Source organism: Leopardus geoffroyi, chromosome A2 (assembly GCF_018350155.1).
Source record: "Leopardus geoffroyi isolate Oge1 chromosome A2, O.geoffroyi_Oge1_pat1.0, whole genome shotgun sequence".
In the NCBI taxonomy this organism is placed as follows: domain Eukaryota; kingdom Metazoa; phylum Chordata; class Mammalia; order Carnivora; family Felidae; genus Leopardus; species Leopardus geoffroyi.
Window position 1 is genome coordinate 83,415,135 of NC_059331.1, and position 20,663 is coordinate 83,435,797.

Consider the following 20,663-nt stretch of genomic DNA (forward strand, 5'->3'; position numbering starts at 1 on the left):
CCGTTGCAGTAACATTCTTATATATGGAATGAAAGTAGGGGAGAAAAAGAAAGAAAACTCACTGGGAAATTTTAAATCAAGTCTTTTCCTTTTATAGACCCATCATCATAAGTTTCATCTCAGTTTGAGCTTCCTATACATTGTTTAAAACTTTTTTGGGGCGCCTGGGTTGCTCAGTGGGTTAAGTGTCCAACTGTTGATTTTGGCTCAGGTCATGATTTCATGGTTTGTGAGTTTGAGCCACACACTGGGCTCAGGGCTGACAGTGAAGAGCCTGCTTGGGATTCTCTCTCTCTCCCTCTTTCTGCCCCTCTCCCACTCTCTCTCTCTCAAAATAAATACATAAATTTAAAAAATTAAAAAAAAACTTTTGTTTATTGATACCTTATGTTATGGTCACTATTTGGGTTACCATTAATATTTCAATTTAAGTTATGAATTTTTCACAGGATGCCTGGGTGGCTCAGTTTGCTAAGGGTCTGACTCTTGATTTTGGCTCAGGTCATGATCTTGTGGTTTTGTGAGTTCCAGCCACAGGTAGGGCACTATGTGCTGACTGCATGGAGCCTGCTTGGGATTCCCTATCTCCCTCTATTTCTGCCCCTCTCTGCTTACTCTCCCTCTGTCTCTCTCAAAATTAAAAAAAAAATAAATTATGAATTTTTCAGATTTATCATTTTGTCCATTAATTATTTAGTGAAAGAAACCAAACTTTCACATAGTATAAGAAAATTTAAATTCACCCTTATGTAAAATGAAAGAAAGAGAAAGATGAGGTGGGAGTAAAGATCTTACTAGCAGTGTAAAATTAATAATGGAATAAAATTTTACTTCCATTTACTTTCCATAAATTCTCTAAGAATAAAAGAATAATCAAGAAACTCATGCTCCTTTATAGTTAATTGAAAACTAGTCAGAAAATGTTAGTGAAATAACCTATACATTCCAAGTACCACATGTCCCCATTAAATAAAATGTCTTTACATTTCTTTAGTGAGAGAACACACATACTAGTTTTTTTGTTTTAAAGTAACTTTTGGAATTTGCATATTTCCAACATATCCTAAGACTTTTCTAACTCTCCTATAGGTTTGGCTTCATTACTTCTGTTCTCCAACTCCTCATGGACTTTCTGTATTAGAAGTAGAAAAATCAAAAAAGTCTGTAATTCTTTTGGAAAAAATAAAGAGAACATGAACATGACAGGGATTATATGAATGGGAAATTACCCTGAGTCCAAGAAGTATTTAGCTGACACAATCAATAGAACTTGGGTGGAGAGGTGGTTTGATGGGAGATACAGTTTTGTTGACCAAGACTACTAGGTTTTGATCTTGAGTGATTTGATACACCATGAATTACTGTAGTGAAAAAAACCCAGACTATTGGGAATGGCTAAAGCAATGTAGGAACTATATTCTGGGGACAGTGTTATAGTTTGTATGGTACTGAGAGACAAACACATATCAGAACTCAGAACAGGGACTCATGAAGTTAATGATGAGAATTAAGACAAGACTAAAATTATTACAATTATGATACAAAGTTAATCTAGTACAAGATTCTGAGGTCAAATTGGTGTTATACAGCTCCATACTATTGACTTAGAACATTTTGAATTAGGAAGTTGATGTGTTTGTTCTAGGGTCTCAAGCTAAGGTGGATTTCTGTATGGGGTTTCTATTAAGGGGTTTCCACTGTTAGTTTGAAGAAGGAATCTAGGCATCCATTCAGTCATTCAACTCATATTCAGTTAGTGCTTCCTAGGTGCCAGAGAGCACTCTAAACTTAAGAATTAGCAATGATGCAAACAAGTTACTTGACCTCCTGAAGTTTACATTCAGGTGGGTGGATACTGACAATAACCAAATAGACAAATGGGCACAAACTATATTTTCAGTTATATAGTAGCTACAGTAAAGAAAAGCAAATCAGAGAAAGGGAATGGAGAATGTTGGCAGGTGCAGTTTTGGATAAGGTTGCCAGGTAAGAGTTTCCTGAAAACTTTTAAATGGATATCTCAAAGTGAGAAAATGGGATATGTAGTTAGTTATTTGGAAGACAAGTAGCCCTGGAAAGTGAAATGACAAATTCAAGATCCCAGATGGATAGGAATGTGTTTCTTCTGTTCAAAGAACAAAAAGGAAGCCAGCATAACTAATATAAATAGGCTGAAGACAGTATAAGTCAAACTCTCCATTTTATTGTAACTAATAATTAATATCAATTTAGGTTTTTACTGGTCCTTTAAAATTCACATTTGTAGAGTCTTTAGAATTAACTTTCATGGAAATAGTCTCATGCAAACAAGCTTTGTTGACCACTTTATCCTAAATTTATCTGGTTGTTACAAACATATACAGCCTACAACAGATCTAAGAAAGCTGATTATTACATAAGGACAGATTGTATCACTATATAAAATTTTAATACAGTGTTATGAAGGATTTTCCATAATTGCCAGAGTTTCCAAGCCTTCAACAAGGAAGAGCTTTCATATGGTGTGAATCTTCTGCCACATGATTGCTTTTTTAAAAAATTTTTTTTCAACATTTATTTATTTATTTATTTATTTATTTATTTATTATTTTTTTTTCAACGTTTATTTATTTTTGGGACAGAGAGAGACAGAGCATGAACAGGGGAGGGGCAGAGAGAGAGGGAGACACAGAATCGGAAACAGGCTCCAGGCTCTGAGCCATCAGCCCAGAGCCCGACACGGGGCTCGAACTCACGGACCGCAAGATCGTGACCTGGCTGAAGTCGGACGCTTAACCGACTGCACCACCCAGGCGCCCCAACATTTATTTATTTTTGAGACAGAGACAGAGCATGAACAGGGGAGGGTCAGTGAGAGGGAGACACAGAATCTGAAACAGGCTCCAGGCTCTGAGCTGTCAGCACAGAGCCCGACGTGGGGCTCGAACTCACGGACCGTGAGATCATGACCTGAGCCAAAGTCAGCCGCTTAACCGACTGAGCCACCCAGGCACCCCATGATTGCTTTTTTAAAACGCAGGACATCAGGGTATTTTTTAGAACTGTAACTTCATAATTGTTAGTCAGCATATACAGCATAACTGTATACTTTGCAGGATGATCAATGGAGTCCTCAAAATTTCAGATATTGTTTTGTGCATGAATGAAATTTGTTGTCTATAAAAACAATTCATAAAGTGATCTTTGTGAAGACCTTTGTGAAGAATCACCAGCTTTGCTGGTGATTGATATCAATGTTTTGAAATAAAATACTTACTTAGCAATAAAACGACGGGACTATTTTTTTTTTTTTTCTAATTTTGGTGATTCCTATTCCCCCTGAGAGAAAGAACAGATCCATGGTCAATGAGATTGTAGACTCTTCTGTTATTCAGAGGAGGAATATAGAAGATATAAGGAAATAATGTCCCAGGAAGTTTTATTTTTCAGATTTGAAATTCAAATACAAAAATGACTTTTTTAGAGATGGATGTTATGTTATAGTTTTCAAGTTATTGGTCTATGACACAAGTCTCTGGAAAAGAAAAAAAATTGGCAGGAAGGGGACATTCAGGCACCACCTAAAATAACTGAGGTAGGTAAATCTCCTTTAGGAAGGTCTGTATGTCTAATCTAAGACTAATCAGTCAGAGAAAGACAGATATCATATGTTTTCAGTCATATGTGGATCTTGATAAACTTAACATAAGACCATGGGGGAAGGGATGGGGGAAAAATAAATAGTTACAAACAAAGAAAGATGGAGGGAGGCAAATCATAAGAGACTCTTAAATATAGAGAACAGTCTCAGGATTGATGAGGGAGAGGGGAAAATGGGTGATGGGCATTGAGGAGGGCACTTGTTGGAATGAGCACTGGGTGTTATATGCAAGCAATGAACCATGGGAATTTACCCCAAAAACCAAGATCACACTTTACACACTGTATGTTGGCCAATTTGACAAGAAATTATATTTAAAGAAATAATCTAAGACATGGCAAGAGCCATTGATCATCACTATGTTGATAATATTTCAGAGAAACATATGCTCTCATGTACAAGACTGTTATAATCAATTTGATCAAAACTCTCTTGAGTGCCTCCTACAAAATGAGTAAATTTAAAGTAGAACAACTCAGAAGGTTTAAAATATTCATCCAATCAGGAAAGATAAATAGGTTCTGTGTGTTGAAGCAGTGGAAAGAAATGTAAGTAAAAACTTTAAAGTTATGCATTTTTTTCTTCCCACTAAATGAAGGGCATTATACTTTTTTTCAGGTGAATTCTCAATTTGTTTCAGATAAAAATTTATAGGGAGGTGGAGGGGCACCAGGGTGGTTCAGTCAGTTGAGCATCTGACTCTTGATTTTGGCTCAGGTTATGATCTCATGGTCATGGGATCGAGCCCCACATGGGGTTATGCGCGAAGCATGGAGCCTGCTTAAGAATATCTCTGTCTCTGCCTCTGTCTCTGTCTCTGTCTCTCTCTCCCTATCCACCCCTCCTTTGCTTGCTCTCTCTCATTCTCTCTCTCTCTCAAAAAATGTATAGGGAATATTAACAAGAGTTAGAAAATCATAGTAATTATAGACATGAGCTTGAAGGAAATTAATTAAACCCTGAATATCACAGTTTTGGAATCCTAGGCTTTACCTAGTATCATCATCATTATTGGTTGTGAAAGAGCTGAAAGTGAGTCTTATGCTCATGAATATTGGCTTTATTTTAATGACATACTCCAAAAAGCCTGTTCCTTTTAGCTACATCTGAACAAAAATTTGTAGGGCTAACAATAAACTAGTTAATATTGTACTTCAGGTAAAAGCAAGCAAGCCATTTCATGTTCCTTGACTTTAGTCTTTAAGTTATAATTTATATGATTCTATAAAATTAGTTAATTAATTGCTTGGTTTGTTTCTTCTAGTCCTTTTGGGAGAAAAAAAATACTTGGAAATAGGCATTTTCATTATGTATTTTGGAAAAAGTTGGGTTTTCAAAAGTCCCAAACCAAAAGGAAATTTTGTCACCTTTTAAGGCACAATAATACTTCCAGTTTTAGTGCTTTACACAAGAGCATAGCAGAATGCAAAAATCATACATTGTCCATAACTCTGAATACAAACTGAATCAGAGAAAAAAATCAGAGGGAAAAAAAAAAACTTGGCATTATGAGATCCCAAAGAAGTATAATACTTCACTAACGTGTTTTTCTCTATTGTTCAAATAAACATTTAGTAAGCTTATGTATTAATGTTTTGTGTTCCTCAAATGTACACCCATTTGGTGTTGGTATGGCTTGGAATCTTCAACGGTAGGATTATTGCCAAAAGAAAGAAAAAGGAGCAAGTATCAAAATAAAAACATGTTATAATCTGGGTATATAATAACAACTGGATCCCTTAAGTGCAAGCTCCAAGAATCTACTGTTGTTATAGAGGTTATTATTTGCATGGTAAAAATTTTCTCTTGTAATAGAGTACAGGGGAAAGGGAAAAACAATCACTTCTTATTTAATTTTGGTTCCTGGAATGACAACAACCTTAGCATCAATTTAAGCACTGATCTGCCCTTCAGGAAATATTATTTAGAAACTTGGACTGATAGAAGAATGGTTTTCCTCAAGATTATTTATAGTACCAGTAATAATTTTTCTTTAGCGTCAGTATCTCTTTATCATCCAATACTCTCTTTATTGAAAACACCAATTCAAAATTTTAATAATAAATTCACCAAGGCCATGATATTTTCAAAAAAGTTGATGCTGATTTTAGTGACATGAAATGGATTTATGTAAAATTTGTTATATGTCTTCTCTCATCATATAACTGCTTAAGTTACATTTATACAAAATTATTTGTACTTAATACTTAATATTTGTTACAGGATTTTATGTGCTACACCTAGAAGGACCAAACTTTTATGTACATATTGAAGTGAGCATATTGAATTTCATAATCCTGTAATAAAACTATTTAAGAAAATAGGTGTGCTGTTTGCATTAGGCTCAAGTCCATATATATTAAGGCCCATAATTAGGAGAAACCATAAAATTGAGATGAAGGTAAGTGCCATATTTGCAGTATATTCTGTTAGAATCCCAAATAATTTGCTCGTCTTGATTTGGTCCTCCTAAAAATTGGGGCAATATTACAATTGAGTTTATGTACATTTAAAGGAAACACTGAAGTTTAGGATCAGTGGCTTCTTCAATAGATAGCAAAATAGCATTGCTCCATTTAAAAGCACAACAGCAAAATATGGTAGTGGATGTTATGACAGAAGTGCTGCTTGGAACATGACTGTGGATGATCTAAGTAGATGAGTTAAGTGAAATGAGATTCCAGGAACTGCTCAGGAGACATGGGGTTAGTTAATAATGCCATTTAGAACAAAGGTTGAGTCAGACAACTGGTAAGACTGGTCAATGAAACCATGAATGTAACATTCGAGACAGCTGGAAGAAGTAGGTCAGGCAGGATTCACTGATTTAGAGCCATGGCCAATTCAGCACTTTGGACAGTTCCCAAAGACATGTTGCCTTCCAGGCACTTAGATTATTTACCCTTTAGATTACCAGATCAACTCATTTAATCCTACCTCTTGGTGTCTCACTTATACCTGCATGTGACCTTAATCCCAAAGGAATTATCTGTATTTAACTAAAGAACTCTGTGGTCTGTTTCACATGAAACCTACATCTTCAGTCCTGACATAAAGATTCATAGTGTTGTGTTACTTGATTTTACATCAGGCTCACCACTGGGCTTTGTTCTATTAACTTAATTTTAAACTTGATTCAATATGAAAAGATAAGGATGAGATCATCCAAGTCACGGAAAAGAGGCTGTTTACCAACACCTGATGGTCCACCAGAACCAAATCCTCTGGGCCATTTACATACAAGGGCATTCAGCAGCTGTTGTATAACAAACTGAAATGAGGTGCTCAGACAGAGTGAGGAGTTGGTGCTGCGGAGAAAAGGAATCTGCTAAAACTGTGTCTAGGATCATGGAGCATAACCGTAGATAGTAACTCACGCACATTAAGGCCTTCCTTGCAGTCTCTGGTAAATAAAAGAATTGCTCTTTTGGGGCAAGTAATTTGAGCCAATTTCTAGGAGGCAGATCTGCAATTCAAGAAAGTCTACTTTGTTTCTAATCAAAGGACAAATTTCATTTTAGCTACATCTTTAACCAAGATTAAAACTAGAATTATTGACAGTGAGACAAAAATGCATACATATGAGAAATACTTTAAAATGTATTCTTCCTCACAACTACTTTTCAGGTAGATGTTTCCTGTTCTGAAACTGAGTAGTGGGGGTGAACGCTATAAGACTGGTTTCTTCAATGACGGGCATCTTAACTAGACATTTTATAGAGGATTTTCTTGATCTTTGCTAATCAAAAGTGAATGGGGTCCCAGTCCCTGACAAGAAATGCACAAGTTGGTAAGTCTTTATGAGCAAGAAGAAGCAGAGACTATCTCCCTACCTCCAATTGCATTAGCAGTCTTGATATTCTTGTTTCTGCGTTGGAATCAGACCTAACATAGCTAAAAGATCTATAACCTTAACACTGAGAGTACACCTCCCACCAAAAAAAAAAAAAAAAAAAAAAAGCCACTAAGAGTAACCCAATTTCTTCTTACTTTCTTTAGTGGAGTCACAGATATCAAAGATGAATTTTCTAGTCTGGCTGAAGGCTGTAGAGTACTGAGAAGGCATGAAAATGTTTTAGCAAGGAGAAGGAAAGGGAGCAATGGTCCAAACACTGCAGAAAGGAGAATATATAACATAGAAAAACTGGGATTTTATTGAAGAAATTTTATGAGAGATTGATGTCATGGAAGTTTGACAAATATAAAAGCTCTCAGGTTTTTCTTTGTCTGGCTAAGGAGCACATTATTGTTATTCTGTATATTCTGAAAGCATCGACAGCAGAAAAGGCATTCCCCAGGTTTCCTTGACAAATAACACACTAAGTGGTAGTCCTGAGCCTTGAGTTTATGATCAGTCCTGAAGGAATAATAGTGATTTTCATTAGAATGTCAATTCTACTGGTTCCTCAGCTGTAATTGTAAGAAAATCTGAAGATCCCGAGATTTGAGAATGCCACCTAGGTGTCTGCCCAGACGGTTATGTGACCTAAAAAAGGAATATTGTTTTCAACCAAGTATACCATGTGTATTTGTAAGCAATGGTATTGATTCCACAAAGTCATATATACAAAGTCTTGTTAGTCAATGATCAGCTCTATGCATGTGGAGGCAATTAACAAGCTGGCACCAAACTTTAGCAAACTAAACTTTCAATACTGAAAAGATGTCTGAAAAAGATTCAAGACAACCCACCCTGGCTCATAAAACTTGGCTATATTTTTATGGTTTCAGGATAGTTTCCTCAAAATTTAACTGGAACCTAAAATTTACTTTATTTTAAAATATTGCTATTAATTTCATCCTGAGAGTACTGGAGATTTAACATGAACATTTGGTTTAATTTTTTTTCACCTTCTATACAGTTAACAGAGTCTTTATTTTTAAAAACAAAAAGAAAAGGTCATATTGTTAACCATACTACTTTTGAGATGCTCCTGCATGTTAAGCTGCTGGGTTTTTTGTTATATAAATATAATATTTATATTTGCTTTTATATTATAACATATATTTATATTTATGTATGTTACATATATAATATTAAATAAGGTAATTAAATACATTATTATTGGCAGACATACAAACTAATGAATGCCACTAAATAATGTCACAAAACTCACAAGAAAATATGCTACAAAATTTATTGTTTATTTACTCTGACTTCTTTGATATAAGTACTTTCTATGATTTATACAGTTATTTTTCATATAGTTTAAGCAGCTTATATGAGCAACACAGCTTTTATATTTAAAATATTTTCAATCAACCTCCATCATTACTTATTTTTGACAACATGAACAAGAAACAATACTCATGTGTAAAACCATTTTCTTTTCCTGGGTATTTTTGCCTATTTCCTATAAATGTGGCAATAAGCAACTAAATGTCTTAGCCATAATGTAGGCACATGTCTCAGCCTAAAATGCCTTAGGAATGCAAAGTAAAAGAAGAGATTTTAATATTTCTAACAATATAAAATATTAAGTTCCTAAGTAACTCTAGTCCACTGGGCATCTACAAGTAAGTGAAGGAGGAAGTAGAGGGTCAAACTACTAATGAACCCAACTTACTTGCTAATGGGAGACCTCAAGTATTTGATTGACTAAGCAGCAATGCATATATTATTACTTTTGTTTTTAATATCACTCACTATTACTTTTAATACAGTAAAACTGGATTCATCTTTGAACTTACTAATATATACAAATATAGTTCACACATACAATGGCTATGAAATACATAATTCCATTAGACATAAACTACATGCCTGTAGATGTCACTTAAATGTATAAATGTGATCATATCAACATGTTATTTATTTGTGCTTTTCAATGCTACCGTTCTCCTTTTACAGATAATTCTACTGAGGTTCACAGATACCAACAGAGTTATTTAGTATTTATAGTGGATAAGTAATAAAGCCATATTTGGAACTGAGACAGATTCTGGTTCATGTTACAGTGTTCTTTCCACTGAAAGATACTTCCTACATTCAAGCTTTTAGTGTCATCTATTGTTCATGTTTGACTTGAGTACACAAGGAGACTTTTCTATTGCAGTAGAGCTTGGGAGAGCAAGCACAGATCACATTTCCTCATATTTTCCTACTTCATCATTTTGCATGAGATGCAAGTGAAGGCCAGTGAAGTGAAGGAACTAAAAAAAAAAACCACACAGAGATAATGACAGGACTGCAACTCAAGTCCTGTGCTCTTTGAGATGTTATCTAAAGATGAAGATAATTTATTTGGAAGATCACAGCTTAGTCTCAGGAGGCCATCACAAGTATATTTCAGTGGGCACATACATATCTCTCAGCATCTTAAGAGTAGAATTAATCTAGATGTATCCTAACTTTTTATTTAGAAAATATGTTTCTAAAATTACCTTATTAAAGCTCTCAAACCAAAAGCAGTACCTTATCAGTAATCTGGCATCCTAATGCATTTCAGCAACAGAGAAAAATGTGATGCAACAAGGAATAAATTTAGCAGACGAGCTGTGCTTACCTTCATAAGTCCCACTTTCTAAGAGAGCACCACTTTTCTCCAATTCCATAAAATCTTCAACGGTGATGAAAATATAGTCCACTCCAGGGACCTCACCCTCCTTATGTGGCCTTGTGGTGCCTGAATAAGGAAAAATTAAAAACAAAAGAAAGACTCTAAGTGATTTGTTGTTGAACTTTAGAAATACCACCATACTTCTGAATATTCAATAACACTTGTTTGTACATCCTGCGAGTTGGCAGCCTGCATTTGTCCTTCTGTTTGTTTGGAAACAGAAAATAGCATGGGTAAAGATTAAAGTAAATATACAAAGCATTCTTCTTCATCAAGCTTATAAAGAGTTCATTGCCATGGAATGCAATTGCATACATTTCTTACAGTGGAAAATGCAGACCATTGTGCCCTTTTTTGAAGGGGCGTTTGAATATTGGGCCAGAAGTATGCTGGCTCAGGAATTTACATATCTCACTTCTATGAATAAACCTTTATTGTTCTGTAGATTGCCTTGCTATGACATAAAATACAATGGAAAATAGGAATGTTAGCAGCATGTCAATGTATCTTTCTATTTTCATGATCTGCTCCTTTGTAAGGGTACTTTTGGTTTTCATTTGTTAACTTGGCCCCCCAAAATAACTTATATTTGATTTAAAGGAATACAAAATCTTTACTATTACTTAAAATTAATTAAATAATAATTGGAATTGGTGATGATTATAATTGAGTTAGTATTATAATTCCAGTAATAGTTTCCTTTCTTTCCCTTCCCTTCCCTTCCTTTCCCTTTCCTTTATTATTGCCTTTAATTCTGACTGAACTGGGAAGCGAAATGCTCTGAGGGGTTGCTTCATGGGTCAACCACTCTTGTTTCCTACAGGGTAAATGGGACATCTGTGGCCAAGGTGACAGAAATATCAACCTGTGGCTCAGTGCAACTGTGCTAGAGAAGTCAGGCTTCCAGATCTGCTGTCCAGTTCATAAGGCAGGAATCAAAATAGAGACATATTAAAGGTTGTGGGTGTGTTTTCTGGTGCACTTCCCTCTGTGAACATGCCCTAAATTCTCTTCTTTTTCTATGCCACCTAATAAAACATTTTGTGTGGTCAGATTGGAATTTCCATAATGCATACAGGCAAATAGTTTATAGAAATATACAAAGGGCAGATATATATAAGCAAGTATTAATACATTGGCAGGATTGTTCACATTCAAAATTTCCTCCATATTCTCCATATACTAAAAAAGTATTTTAAACCCTTAAATTTAATTTTCAGTCTGTGAAATCTTTATCAACTAGACCATGAAAATAGCCAATTGGTTCTCCTTTTGGTCTGTTAGGATCAGATTTGAACTGCAGATGAAAGGCATAAACTCATGCCAGAATATACAACGTGCTAGTGAAATTGATTTTATATAAAAATGAATAATTTCCATTGAAAACATTTTTTGAAGAGATTTGAAAGCATTATTTTCTAAAATTAAATTTTAGAACCCTTCTTTGGAGGTTTCAAAACAATTTTTTTCCATAATCACATTTAATGACTTTCCCCTAAATTTGTTACTTCATTCGTTTAACTGAGCCACATTTTGCAATATTTCCTACTGCTTTTATGCTATACAATATAAACCTCCCACACCTAATATGCACAGTGTTGTCAAATTAATGTTTCTATGAAAACCTTAACTTTCAATATCCTGACTTTTACATGCTTAACCCTTGTGAATTAAAAGCACATTAACATAGTTTTTGGCAATCAATTTGTTTTCTGTTTATTTAGAACACACTCTAATCATTAAGAAAAATAGCATAACAAAGATTCCATTTTCCTTACTAATTTATCTGCATATTTCAGAAGTTACATGCTTTGATTAATTAAGTGCTTGCAGTGCGGTAATGCATTCCTAGCACGATATGAGCACAGGACCACATGCTTGAGGCCATTTCCTGAGTTTGCTTCTGGACTGGAATTACTTGACAACGCCAAACTCTAGTGGACATGTTTGTGGTTGTGATCTTTTGGAAGGACCATCAGTACTCTGGTTCACTGGGTAGGTTTTCCATCTCTATACTGCACCTCAGGACAATGCAACTGAACTCTTGCCTTGGGGATACAGACTCCTAATGGCTACATCAGTGTCACCTGTTGCTACTGACCTGCTTAAAGCTATTTGGATGGGGGGCTCACCTACCTCACTGTGGCTTGAAGAAGTTCTATACTATAATTCCAAATGCTACAATTCCCATCTTTGACATTCATCTCATGTCTTCTTTTCTCATCCTCTTCATTTTTATAATTATAACCCCCAGGCTCTTGTTCTCTTTTAATTTCCCTCATGTTCACCAAATATGGCTTCAATTCCCTCTCTAAATTCTAAAGACTCTAAATTCTAAACGACCTAGAATCCCATCTTTCCTTTAGCTCACCTTCACCATTTCCCCACTCCTAATAAGCTCCCAAGTTCAATATTGGCTATTTCATTCATAGACTGTTAGTTGTTCCAGAAAACAGTGGACATTCATCCACTGAGAAAGCACCCTACAAATTCAGGTTACCTAATATCAGTTTGATTCAACTGATGATTGGCAATCCTTTTATGTCTTCCTTCTCTGTCACAATCAGACCATTTTCTAATACTCAACAGCTGTCACTTTCAACAGAAGACATTAGTGCATTCTCTTTGTGGTAAAGAAAGAGATAATCTGAAATCAAATTCCCCAAAGCTCATCTTATTTTTTAAGTTTGTTTGTTTGTTTATTTATTCATTCATTTTAAATGTTTATTTATTTCAGAGAAAGACAAAGTGCCAACAGGGAGGGGCAGAGAGAAAGGGAGACACAGAATCCGAAACAGGCTCCAGGCTCTGAGCTGTCAGCACAGAGCCCAATGTGGAGCTTGTACGCACAAACCGGGAGATCATGACCTAAGTTGAAGTCAGATGCTTAACCAACTGAGCCACCCAGGCACTCCAAGTTTATTTATTTTGAGAGAGAGAAAGAGAGAGAGCAAGAAGGAGTTGGGGAGGGGCAGAGAGAGAGAGTGAGAGAGAATCCCAAGCAGGCTCTGCACTGTCAGTGCAAAGCACGACAAGGGGCTCAAACTCACAAAATGTGACATCAGGACTTGAGCTGAAATCAAGATTCTAGATTAACCAACCAAGCCACCTAGAACCCCCTTCTCAAAGCTTCTTAATTTGTACTTTCGTTATCTGCATTCTCTTCACCCTTAATTGGAATCATCCATCTATCTTGCTAAAATGAATCCTTTCTCTTCTGCTTTCTTGCAGGTTAGTTTTTTTTTTCTTTTTTAAAATCAGAATTACATATGCAGATATTTTGAAGTCAACCATTCTACAGAGCTCAGTATTTGAATAAAAGCAGACTGTCATCACCACTCCCCAAAACCTTCCCTTCATCCAGAGGCAAAGACTCAACATTTTTAGCTGATTCTTTTGTTTTTACCTCCATCCATTTAAATAATTTATTTATGATGTCCTTCTTTCTTTTTTTCTTTCTAATGTTTATTTATTTTTGAGAAAGAGAGACAGAGTACGAGCAGGAGAGGGGTAGAGAGAGAAAGGGACACAAAATGTGAAGCAGGCTCCAGGCTCTGAGATGTCAGCACAGAACCGAATGCGGGGCCTGAAGTCACCAACAGTGAGATCATGACCTGAGCTGAAGTCAGACACTTAAATGACTGAGCCACCCATGTGCCCCCTCCCTTGTATCTTTGTGCATGTGTTTTACTCTAGCTATTATTTCCTGATTTCTTGGTAAAGCGAATGAGGAGTTAGCTGTTTCTTGCCCATGTTTCCTACACCTCACTTCCTCCCTCTCTCCTCCTCCCATTCTCCCAATAGCACAAACTTGTGTTTAGATGACTACTTAATGTTTACAATGACAACAGTATGTAAATCTATTTCCACCTGAACCTTGTGTGGTAGTAGACTAATTTTCCTTTCTTGCATAACTTTTGTTTACTCTAGATTTAGTGTTTCCATTTCCAATTTCCCTTATATTAATGGAGAATTCAATTAATTAACACCTTCCTTGTTGGATAAATCAACTTTTAACATATACAAGTATACTTAATATTTCATCAGGTTTATCCTATTGAAGAAATTGCTCCTGGAGCCTCTAACCTGCTCCAATCCAGACCTGCTGTCCCATGACACAGCTGTCATCCTGGGATCATCTTTGCCATCATCCCGGGGATTCACTTTGCCTCTTCCCTGTGTCATACTGCTCTTTTCCCAGATCCCATGTCTCTTTCTGTGGTCTATTCCCTCGTTTTGGCAGAGCACATCTGCCAGAAGCTTTCTGTCAAAAGCTTTCACAGAAGCTACATTTTCTTTTCATGTCTGAAAAATACTTTATTCTATCCTTATGGTGGCAAATCGGACTCAGCATTTCAGGAAAATTTCATAATGAAAACATATTTTCTCCACCCTGTTCCTCTGTTAATGTCACCACTATTATTCTAGCCATACATGCTTTGAACCTTTCCCTCAGAGTCACAATCGGGGTGTCTGTCCCTCACTTGTTTATCCCATCTCCAAATATTTGGCAAATTCTGTGCCCTGTACCTCCACAATGTTGTCCTTCCCTTCTGTACTATCTCTGTTCTAAAATTGCCCTCCTGGACCTGGTACTGGCTATGTCACTGTTGTGACTGCCTCCCCCTCTTAGTTTATCATCGCACTCCCCAATTACCCTGGGAAAGCATGAGGCTGACGTCTAGTCAAGAGATTTAGTTGGAAACATAAGGAGAGGAAAATACTGAAAGTTTAAAAAGTCAGAAAAATCTAAGATTCTATTATTGACAATAAAAGGCGATTCTGGCATGCCAGGTTGTAGAGTCTCAGGATGGACTTTCCTTTATGGAACATGTGAGGAGAATAATTTGAGAAGTTTCCTATTAAGAAATATCTTCCTTTGAGCTTGTCATGTGGCATTCTCCTCTCTGGGTACCCCAAAATTTCCACCATTAGAATTACTCTTTGGTTTAGACCAAACAGAAACTATCTTTAAAACATAAGCTATAGTAGATGTGAATGTGAGCCAGGCAATGAAACTGCCTGGGTTTGGTGGAGCTCTGCCATTTGCTATCAGTATTACCTTGAGTAACGTATAACTCTAGTTTTCCTATCTATAAAATATGGTTAATACCAGTAGCATTTTGGTTGATTTGAAATCAAGACATTTGAAACCAAAAAATGGAAAACAATCAAGGATTCTTCAAATCAAGACAATGTCTGGAACATGTGAAGCACTCAAAAAAATATTTATATTAAGTATTGTTTGGAAGAGCAGAGATGACACCCTGGATTTTTTTTCCACATGAATTCTTGCCACAAATATTAATTGAGCACTTACTATATGCTAAGTACTATTCAAGATACTGAGGATATATTTTTGAATAACACAAAGTAGGACCCTTTCTTTTGTGGAACTTATATTCTACCAAAGAGAGACAGAGAGTAAACAACAACAACAACAACAAAACATAATTAAAAAGTAAGTTATATAATATGCTATAAATAATTAAATTCTAATAAATGACCATAAATCATTTTCGCCTATGGATTATTAGCGGGTCAATTACTTAGATTTTTAACTGTTAGTTTACACAAATGGAGCAAAAGCTTGAAGAGAAGAGAAAGAGAGAGAGAGAGAGAGAGAGAGAGTGTGTGTGTGTGTGTGAGAGAGAGAGAGAGAGAGAGAGAGAGAGAGAGAGAGAGACAGAGAGAAAGAGAGAGAGACCATAAGGATCTGAGGGGAAATAGACAACAGTTGAGGGCTGCAGGCTTCCCAGTGGCGAATGCTGGCTTGGCGAAAGATCTCTGGGAGCCAGCAAGAACCTACTTATATTTTGGAAAGAATCACTAAATTCCTAAAGAGAAGTTTTACGTATTTCACATATTGCTTGTTTTAGCTTAGGTCAACTGGCTTACACATTGGTGCCCAATACAGGTATTTTTGAACTTTCAAGGTTATTCTCACAGGATTGATAAATAGGACAGTGCATGATAGGCTCTGATGACTAGCGTATGTACACACACAGAGACATATATATCACCCCAAATTTTTAAAAGAGGGAAGTGTAAGCATGGTGTAGCAGAAAGGTTTTCAAAGTTGGAATTCAGAACATTTGCATTCTATTTTGGTTTTAATAATTTAGGTTTGTGGTCTTGGATTAAAACATCATTGAAGTTTATTTATATATTTATTTGTAAGAAATCTCTACAATCAATGTGGGGTTCAAACTTACAACCACAGGATTAAGAGTCACATGCTCTTCCGACTGAGCCAGCCAGGTACCCCGACATATATATGGTCAACAGACACATAAAAAGATGCTCGACATCACTCATCATCAGGGAAATACAAGTCAAACCACAAGTGAGATAACATCTCACACCTGTCAGAGTGGCTAAAATGAAAAACACAAGACACAACAGGTTTTGGTGAGGATGTGGGGTAAAAGGAACCCTTGTATACTGTTGATGGGAATGCAAATTTGTGCAGCCACTCTGGGAAACAATATGGAGGTTCTTCAAAAAGTTAAAAATAGAACTACCCTATGATTCAACAATTGCACTGCTAGGTTATTTACCCAAAGAATACAAAAATGCTGATTCAAAGGAATGCATGCAACCTGATGTCTATAGCAGCATTATCTACATTAGCTAATTACAAAACAGCAAAACATTTTTATGCTGAAATAAGTATAGTTACTTTCCCAACTCAGTTACCATCCCAAAGACTCACCAGTAATAGAAAGTTATCCCCCTGTGTTAGGAATAGAGTAGGAAGCTAGTAGAATAAAAGAGGAAATACAGGTGATTCATCATATAGCTAAAAGCTGAAGCTCCTCTTCTTTTAATGCTCTTCTATATTTGGTTGGAACTTTCCTAAGTGGTGTTTAGATAAGTGCAAAAGAAATTTTATTATCCAGATTATGGCTTATAGATTTCATTCTTTGTCTCCCGGACCACTCCTCCAAAGGGAAAATAAATAGAAAGGAAACGGAGGAAATGCTACTAAATTGAGTCTTTGCTTTATCTCTGATCGCTTCATTTCTTAAAAAAAAACAACGTATTGAATAATTGCCAAATTAAGTACTGTATGAATAACACCTTCTTCATAAGTTAATAAAAGCATATAGTATTTCTGCTCAAAAGACATGTCTAAAGAGAATGAATGCTCCCAAATGGTTAGCTTATTATCGATACATAGTGAAAGCATATCAAGGTCGCTTGTCATTTTGTTACCATGGCAACTGGGGGTGCCAAAATGGATTTTATTGTTGTTATTATTATTATTCTACTTCGTAAATGAAGGAACATTGCTCCTTTTGCCTTAGGAAGGAAAGAGCATGATGTTTGTGGTAAATATAATTCTGAAGCACATTTTGCCTCAGCCTTCTGATATGTTCTGATTTTAGTGAAATGCTTAAAAAAGCAGTCACTGGATTACAGAAAGGTATTACTACCTAGATGATGGTCAATGCAGTTATCTATTGTAATCTATTTTGATGTGCAAGATGTTCTACAGTGTCCATTACACTATAGGCACCCTATACACATTTGCTATGGAAATGGATTTGGAATCAATCATTAATAGTCAATGTGTTCTAAGCAGATGGGTCACTGTGTGAGAATCTGAGAAACTAAATTATTTTCTTATGCATGTTTCTGAATATATTCTCTCTTCATTCCTCGTGTTTCTCAACTGCAAGCTGAAGGAAATAAATCTTGACAGCTACAGTGACTTCCTCTAGATTCGACCTTTAATTAACTTACTCTTTAAGATTTCTGAAGACACTGCTTTACTTTGTCAGTTACTCATTAGCAAGTGGGAACACCATCACCAGATTTGTGTGTGTGCTTCCAATAAAAACATTCAGGAGATTCCCTGGCCAATGCCCCTAATCAATTTTTACATAATCTGCTTAGATCTTGGGTTTTATTGCACTCATTTTCAATCATATAAAATCCAGAAGTATGATTTCATACAGACATAGAGTTAAGTTAGCAAGGAAAATCATTTAGTTTGGGTCACTGAGCCCTATGTGGTATAGATTATAAAACAATGTGAGCTTTATAGATTTCTTGTCAGCTGATGGGGTGGGTTGGGTTAAGGTCAAAAAGCAAAGTCTGCAATTTGGTTCAATTAATCACCTATTAGGTATAAGAATTACCTAGTGCCTCAATAAAACACTCCGCATGTTTTATAAAATATTAAATATTTGACAGTTTCATGTGAAATATATCAGTATTCGACTTAACAGTGTATTACTCTAAACCTCAGTAATTATTTCAAAACTCTCTTATCCTCTAAAGTAGCAAGCTGTCAACTATTGTTTAAAGTTGCATTTGCATAGTTAATAATGTTCTTAATTTTTCAGACAGAAGTTTTTGAAGAAAGCTCTCCTTGAATATATCTGGATATAAAAGTTCAGACTAATGTCTTATACAGCACCAATTACTGTTTTACATCTTAACAGTTTGGATTGAGGCAGTATCATACCCAAACAAATGGCTCCTGAAATGTACGATACATCAGAATCACATGCAGAACTTGTTAAACACAGATTGAGGGGTTTCACACTCAGAGTTTCTGATTCAGTAAATATTAGGTGGTGCCTGAGAATTCAAAATTCTAACAAGTTTCCAGGTGCTGTTGATACTGCTAGTCTAGGGACAATGATTAGAGAACCACTCACTGCTCTAAACTCACTCAGATCTCTAGAAACCCAAACTAAAAGCAATATGATATCTCATTATTAATTTAACTACAACAGGTCATAAAGTATGTAGCTTGCGACCTTAGAATTCACCCTAGAGTAATTGATAGCCATGTCCTGGGTCAGAGGAAACAAGCCATTCTTCATTTGTTGGTATATAGGTATATCACCGCCACTGAACATTGCTTTTCCATAGTTCTCTTTGAAGTTAATTGAATTTGGAAGACAATGGACACATCGCCACTTATGTTTGTTCATAAATAACTTTCATGATTATTGGAAGTAACATAAACGATCTTGGTTCTACATATACAACAATATGGCTTAAATTCTGAAAGACATAGGAGGTTTAAATGTAGCTCACCAGGAGTGATAAACAATAATGTGGCAAGGAAAAACAAGTATATGATGCAGACGACTTCTTGGATTAAGAAAATACTATGGTAGTGAAAAAAAGGGGACAAATATGAAAAATTTGTGGATCTCTAACAAACAAGACAAAGTAGCATCTTCTTATTCTCCATGCCAAGGTATCTGATTCACTAAATGTTAAATTACAGCTTGTCTACAACTATACTAATCAGACTAAATCAGGGAATGGGCATGCACTGTGGAATTAGTGCCCATAAATATCTCTGTGGGAACAAATTATTTAGAAAAACATATCCTTTCATCAATTCCATGATTTCATCAGTTCCAAGACTTATATAATTATGTCTCTGGTGTAAACACTAGCGAAAACAAGGGGTGAAGGTGAGAAGTGTCTTTCAAAACTCAAAGTTTATCTTACTGTCCTTATCACTTGAACTGAAAAACCCATGATGCTAAGAAAAAGAGATAGGTAATGTGTATGTAACATTGTGTGTCAACTATACTCAAATAAAATATGTATATTTAAGAAAGGTAAGCAATGTTTGGGTGATTGCTTCTGAAGCTGATGCATGCATATACATTTTGACTTTTAAGGCTCCTCCACTAAATGATCCTAACTAATTATTGGCAGTACCAAGGCATCACTGACTGCTGGTACACAAGCATCTACCCACTGAGGAAAAGCTAGGGCAAAGTGAATGATTTCCTAACTGCACAGCATTTGATTTATCACTCTTTCAGCAGCAAAGAAATCACAACCTGAATCCTATCCATGCCTTCACATCAAAGCCCATCTTCTCCACCCGGTGCCTTGCTGAGAAAACTTAGTTGCACAATTAACTTTCCCCATCAAAGTTTTGCCTTTACCTCACTTGCATTCATGGTCCAGAATAATCCACTGCTCTTGGATGTAAAGACACAACAAGATAAAATGACTCACCCAAGTAAAATCAGATTCCTAAACAGTTAACTTCTTGCTTTTTGATCCATTCTCACAATATCTAAAGGAACAGGATAAAGGGACACTGGACTCTCACTTGTAAAATACAGTAACAAACCATAATCTCAAGATTCTTGAGTTGATTATTAATTTCCTGAAATTTTTAACAGTGTGGAAGAAGATGAATGCCCCTTTTGTTACCAATTAATTCAGTTGGAACTTCTGATTTTAATTCTTCAATACTTAATTTAGATATGTTCTATATCGGGCATTCTATAGGATTAATAAAAAGAGGTTTTTGATTCCCTATTTTACTACTTAATAGATAATGTCTCGAGATTACATGCCAAGTTAAAAGAAAAGAAAGATCAGTGACTTTTTATAGAAACAATATATATTTAGTTTGAAGCTTTTATACTCTCCTCATGTAAAATTAATTTGGGCCAGGACTAAACTGC

At 35.7% G+C, this 20,663-nt stretch overlaps 1 protein-coding gene across 10 annotated transcripts in view; it reads right to left on the reverse strand.

Moving 5' to 3' along the window:
* The window catches only part of MAGI2 (membrane associated guanylate kinase, WW and PDZ domain containing 2), a 1,332,179-nt gene that overhangs the window by 581,243 nt on the left and 730,273 nt on the right, over positions 1 to 20,663 (reverse strand). For all 10 annotated transcript variants that reach the window (XM_045494592.1, XM_045494594.1, XM_045494593.1 and 7 more), the window contains exon 3: positions 10,147 to 10,266. In XM_045494592.1, coding sequence (XP_045350548.1) covers positions 10,147 to 10,266 — 120 coding nt within the window. The remainder of the gene's footprint in view (positions 1 to 10,146; positions 10,267 to 20,663) is intronic.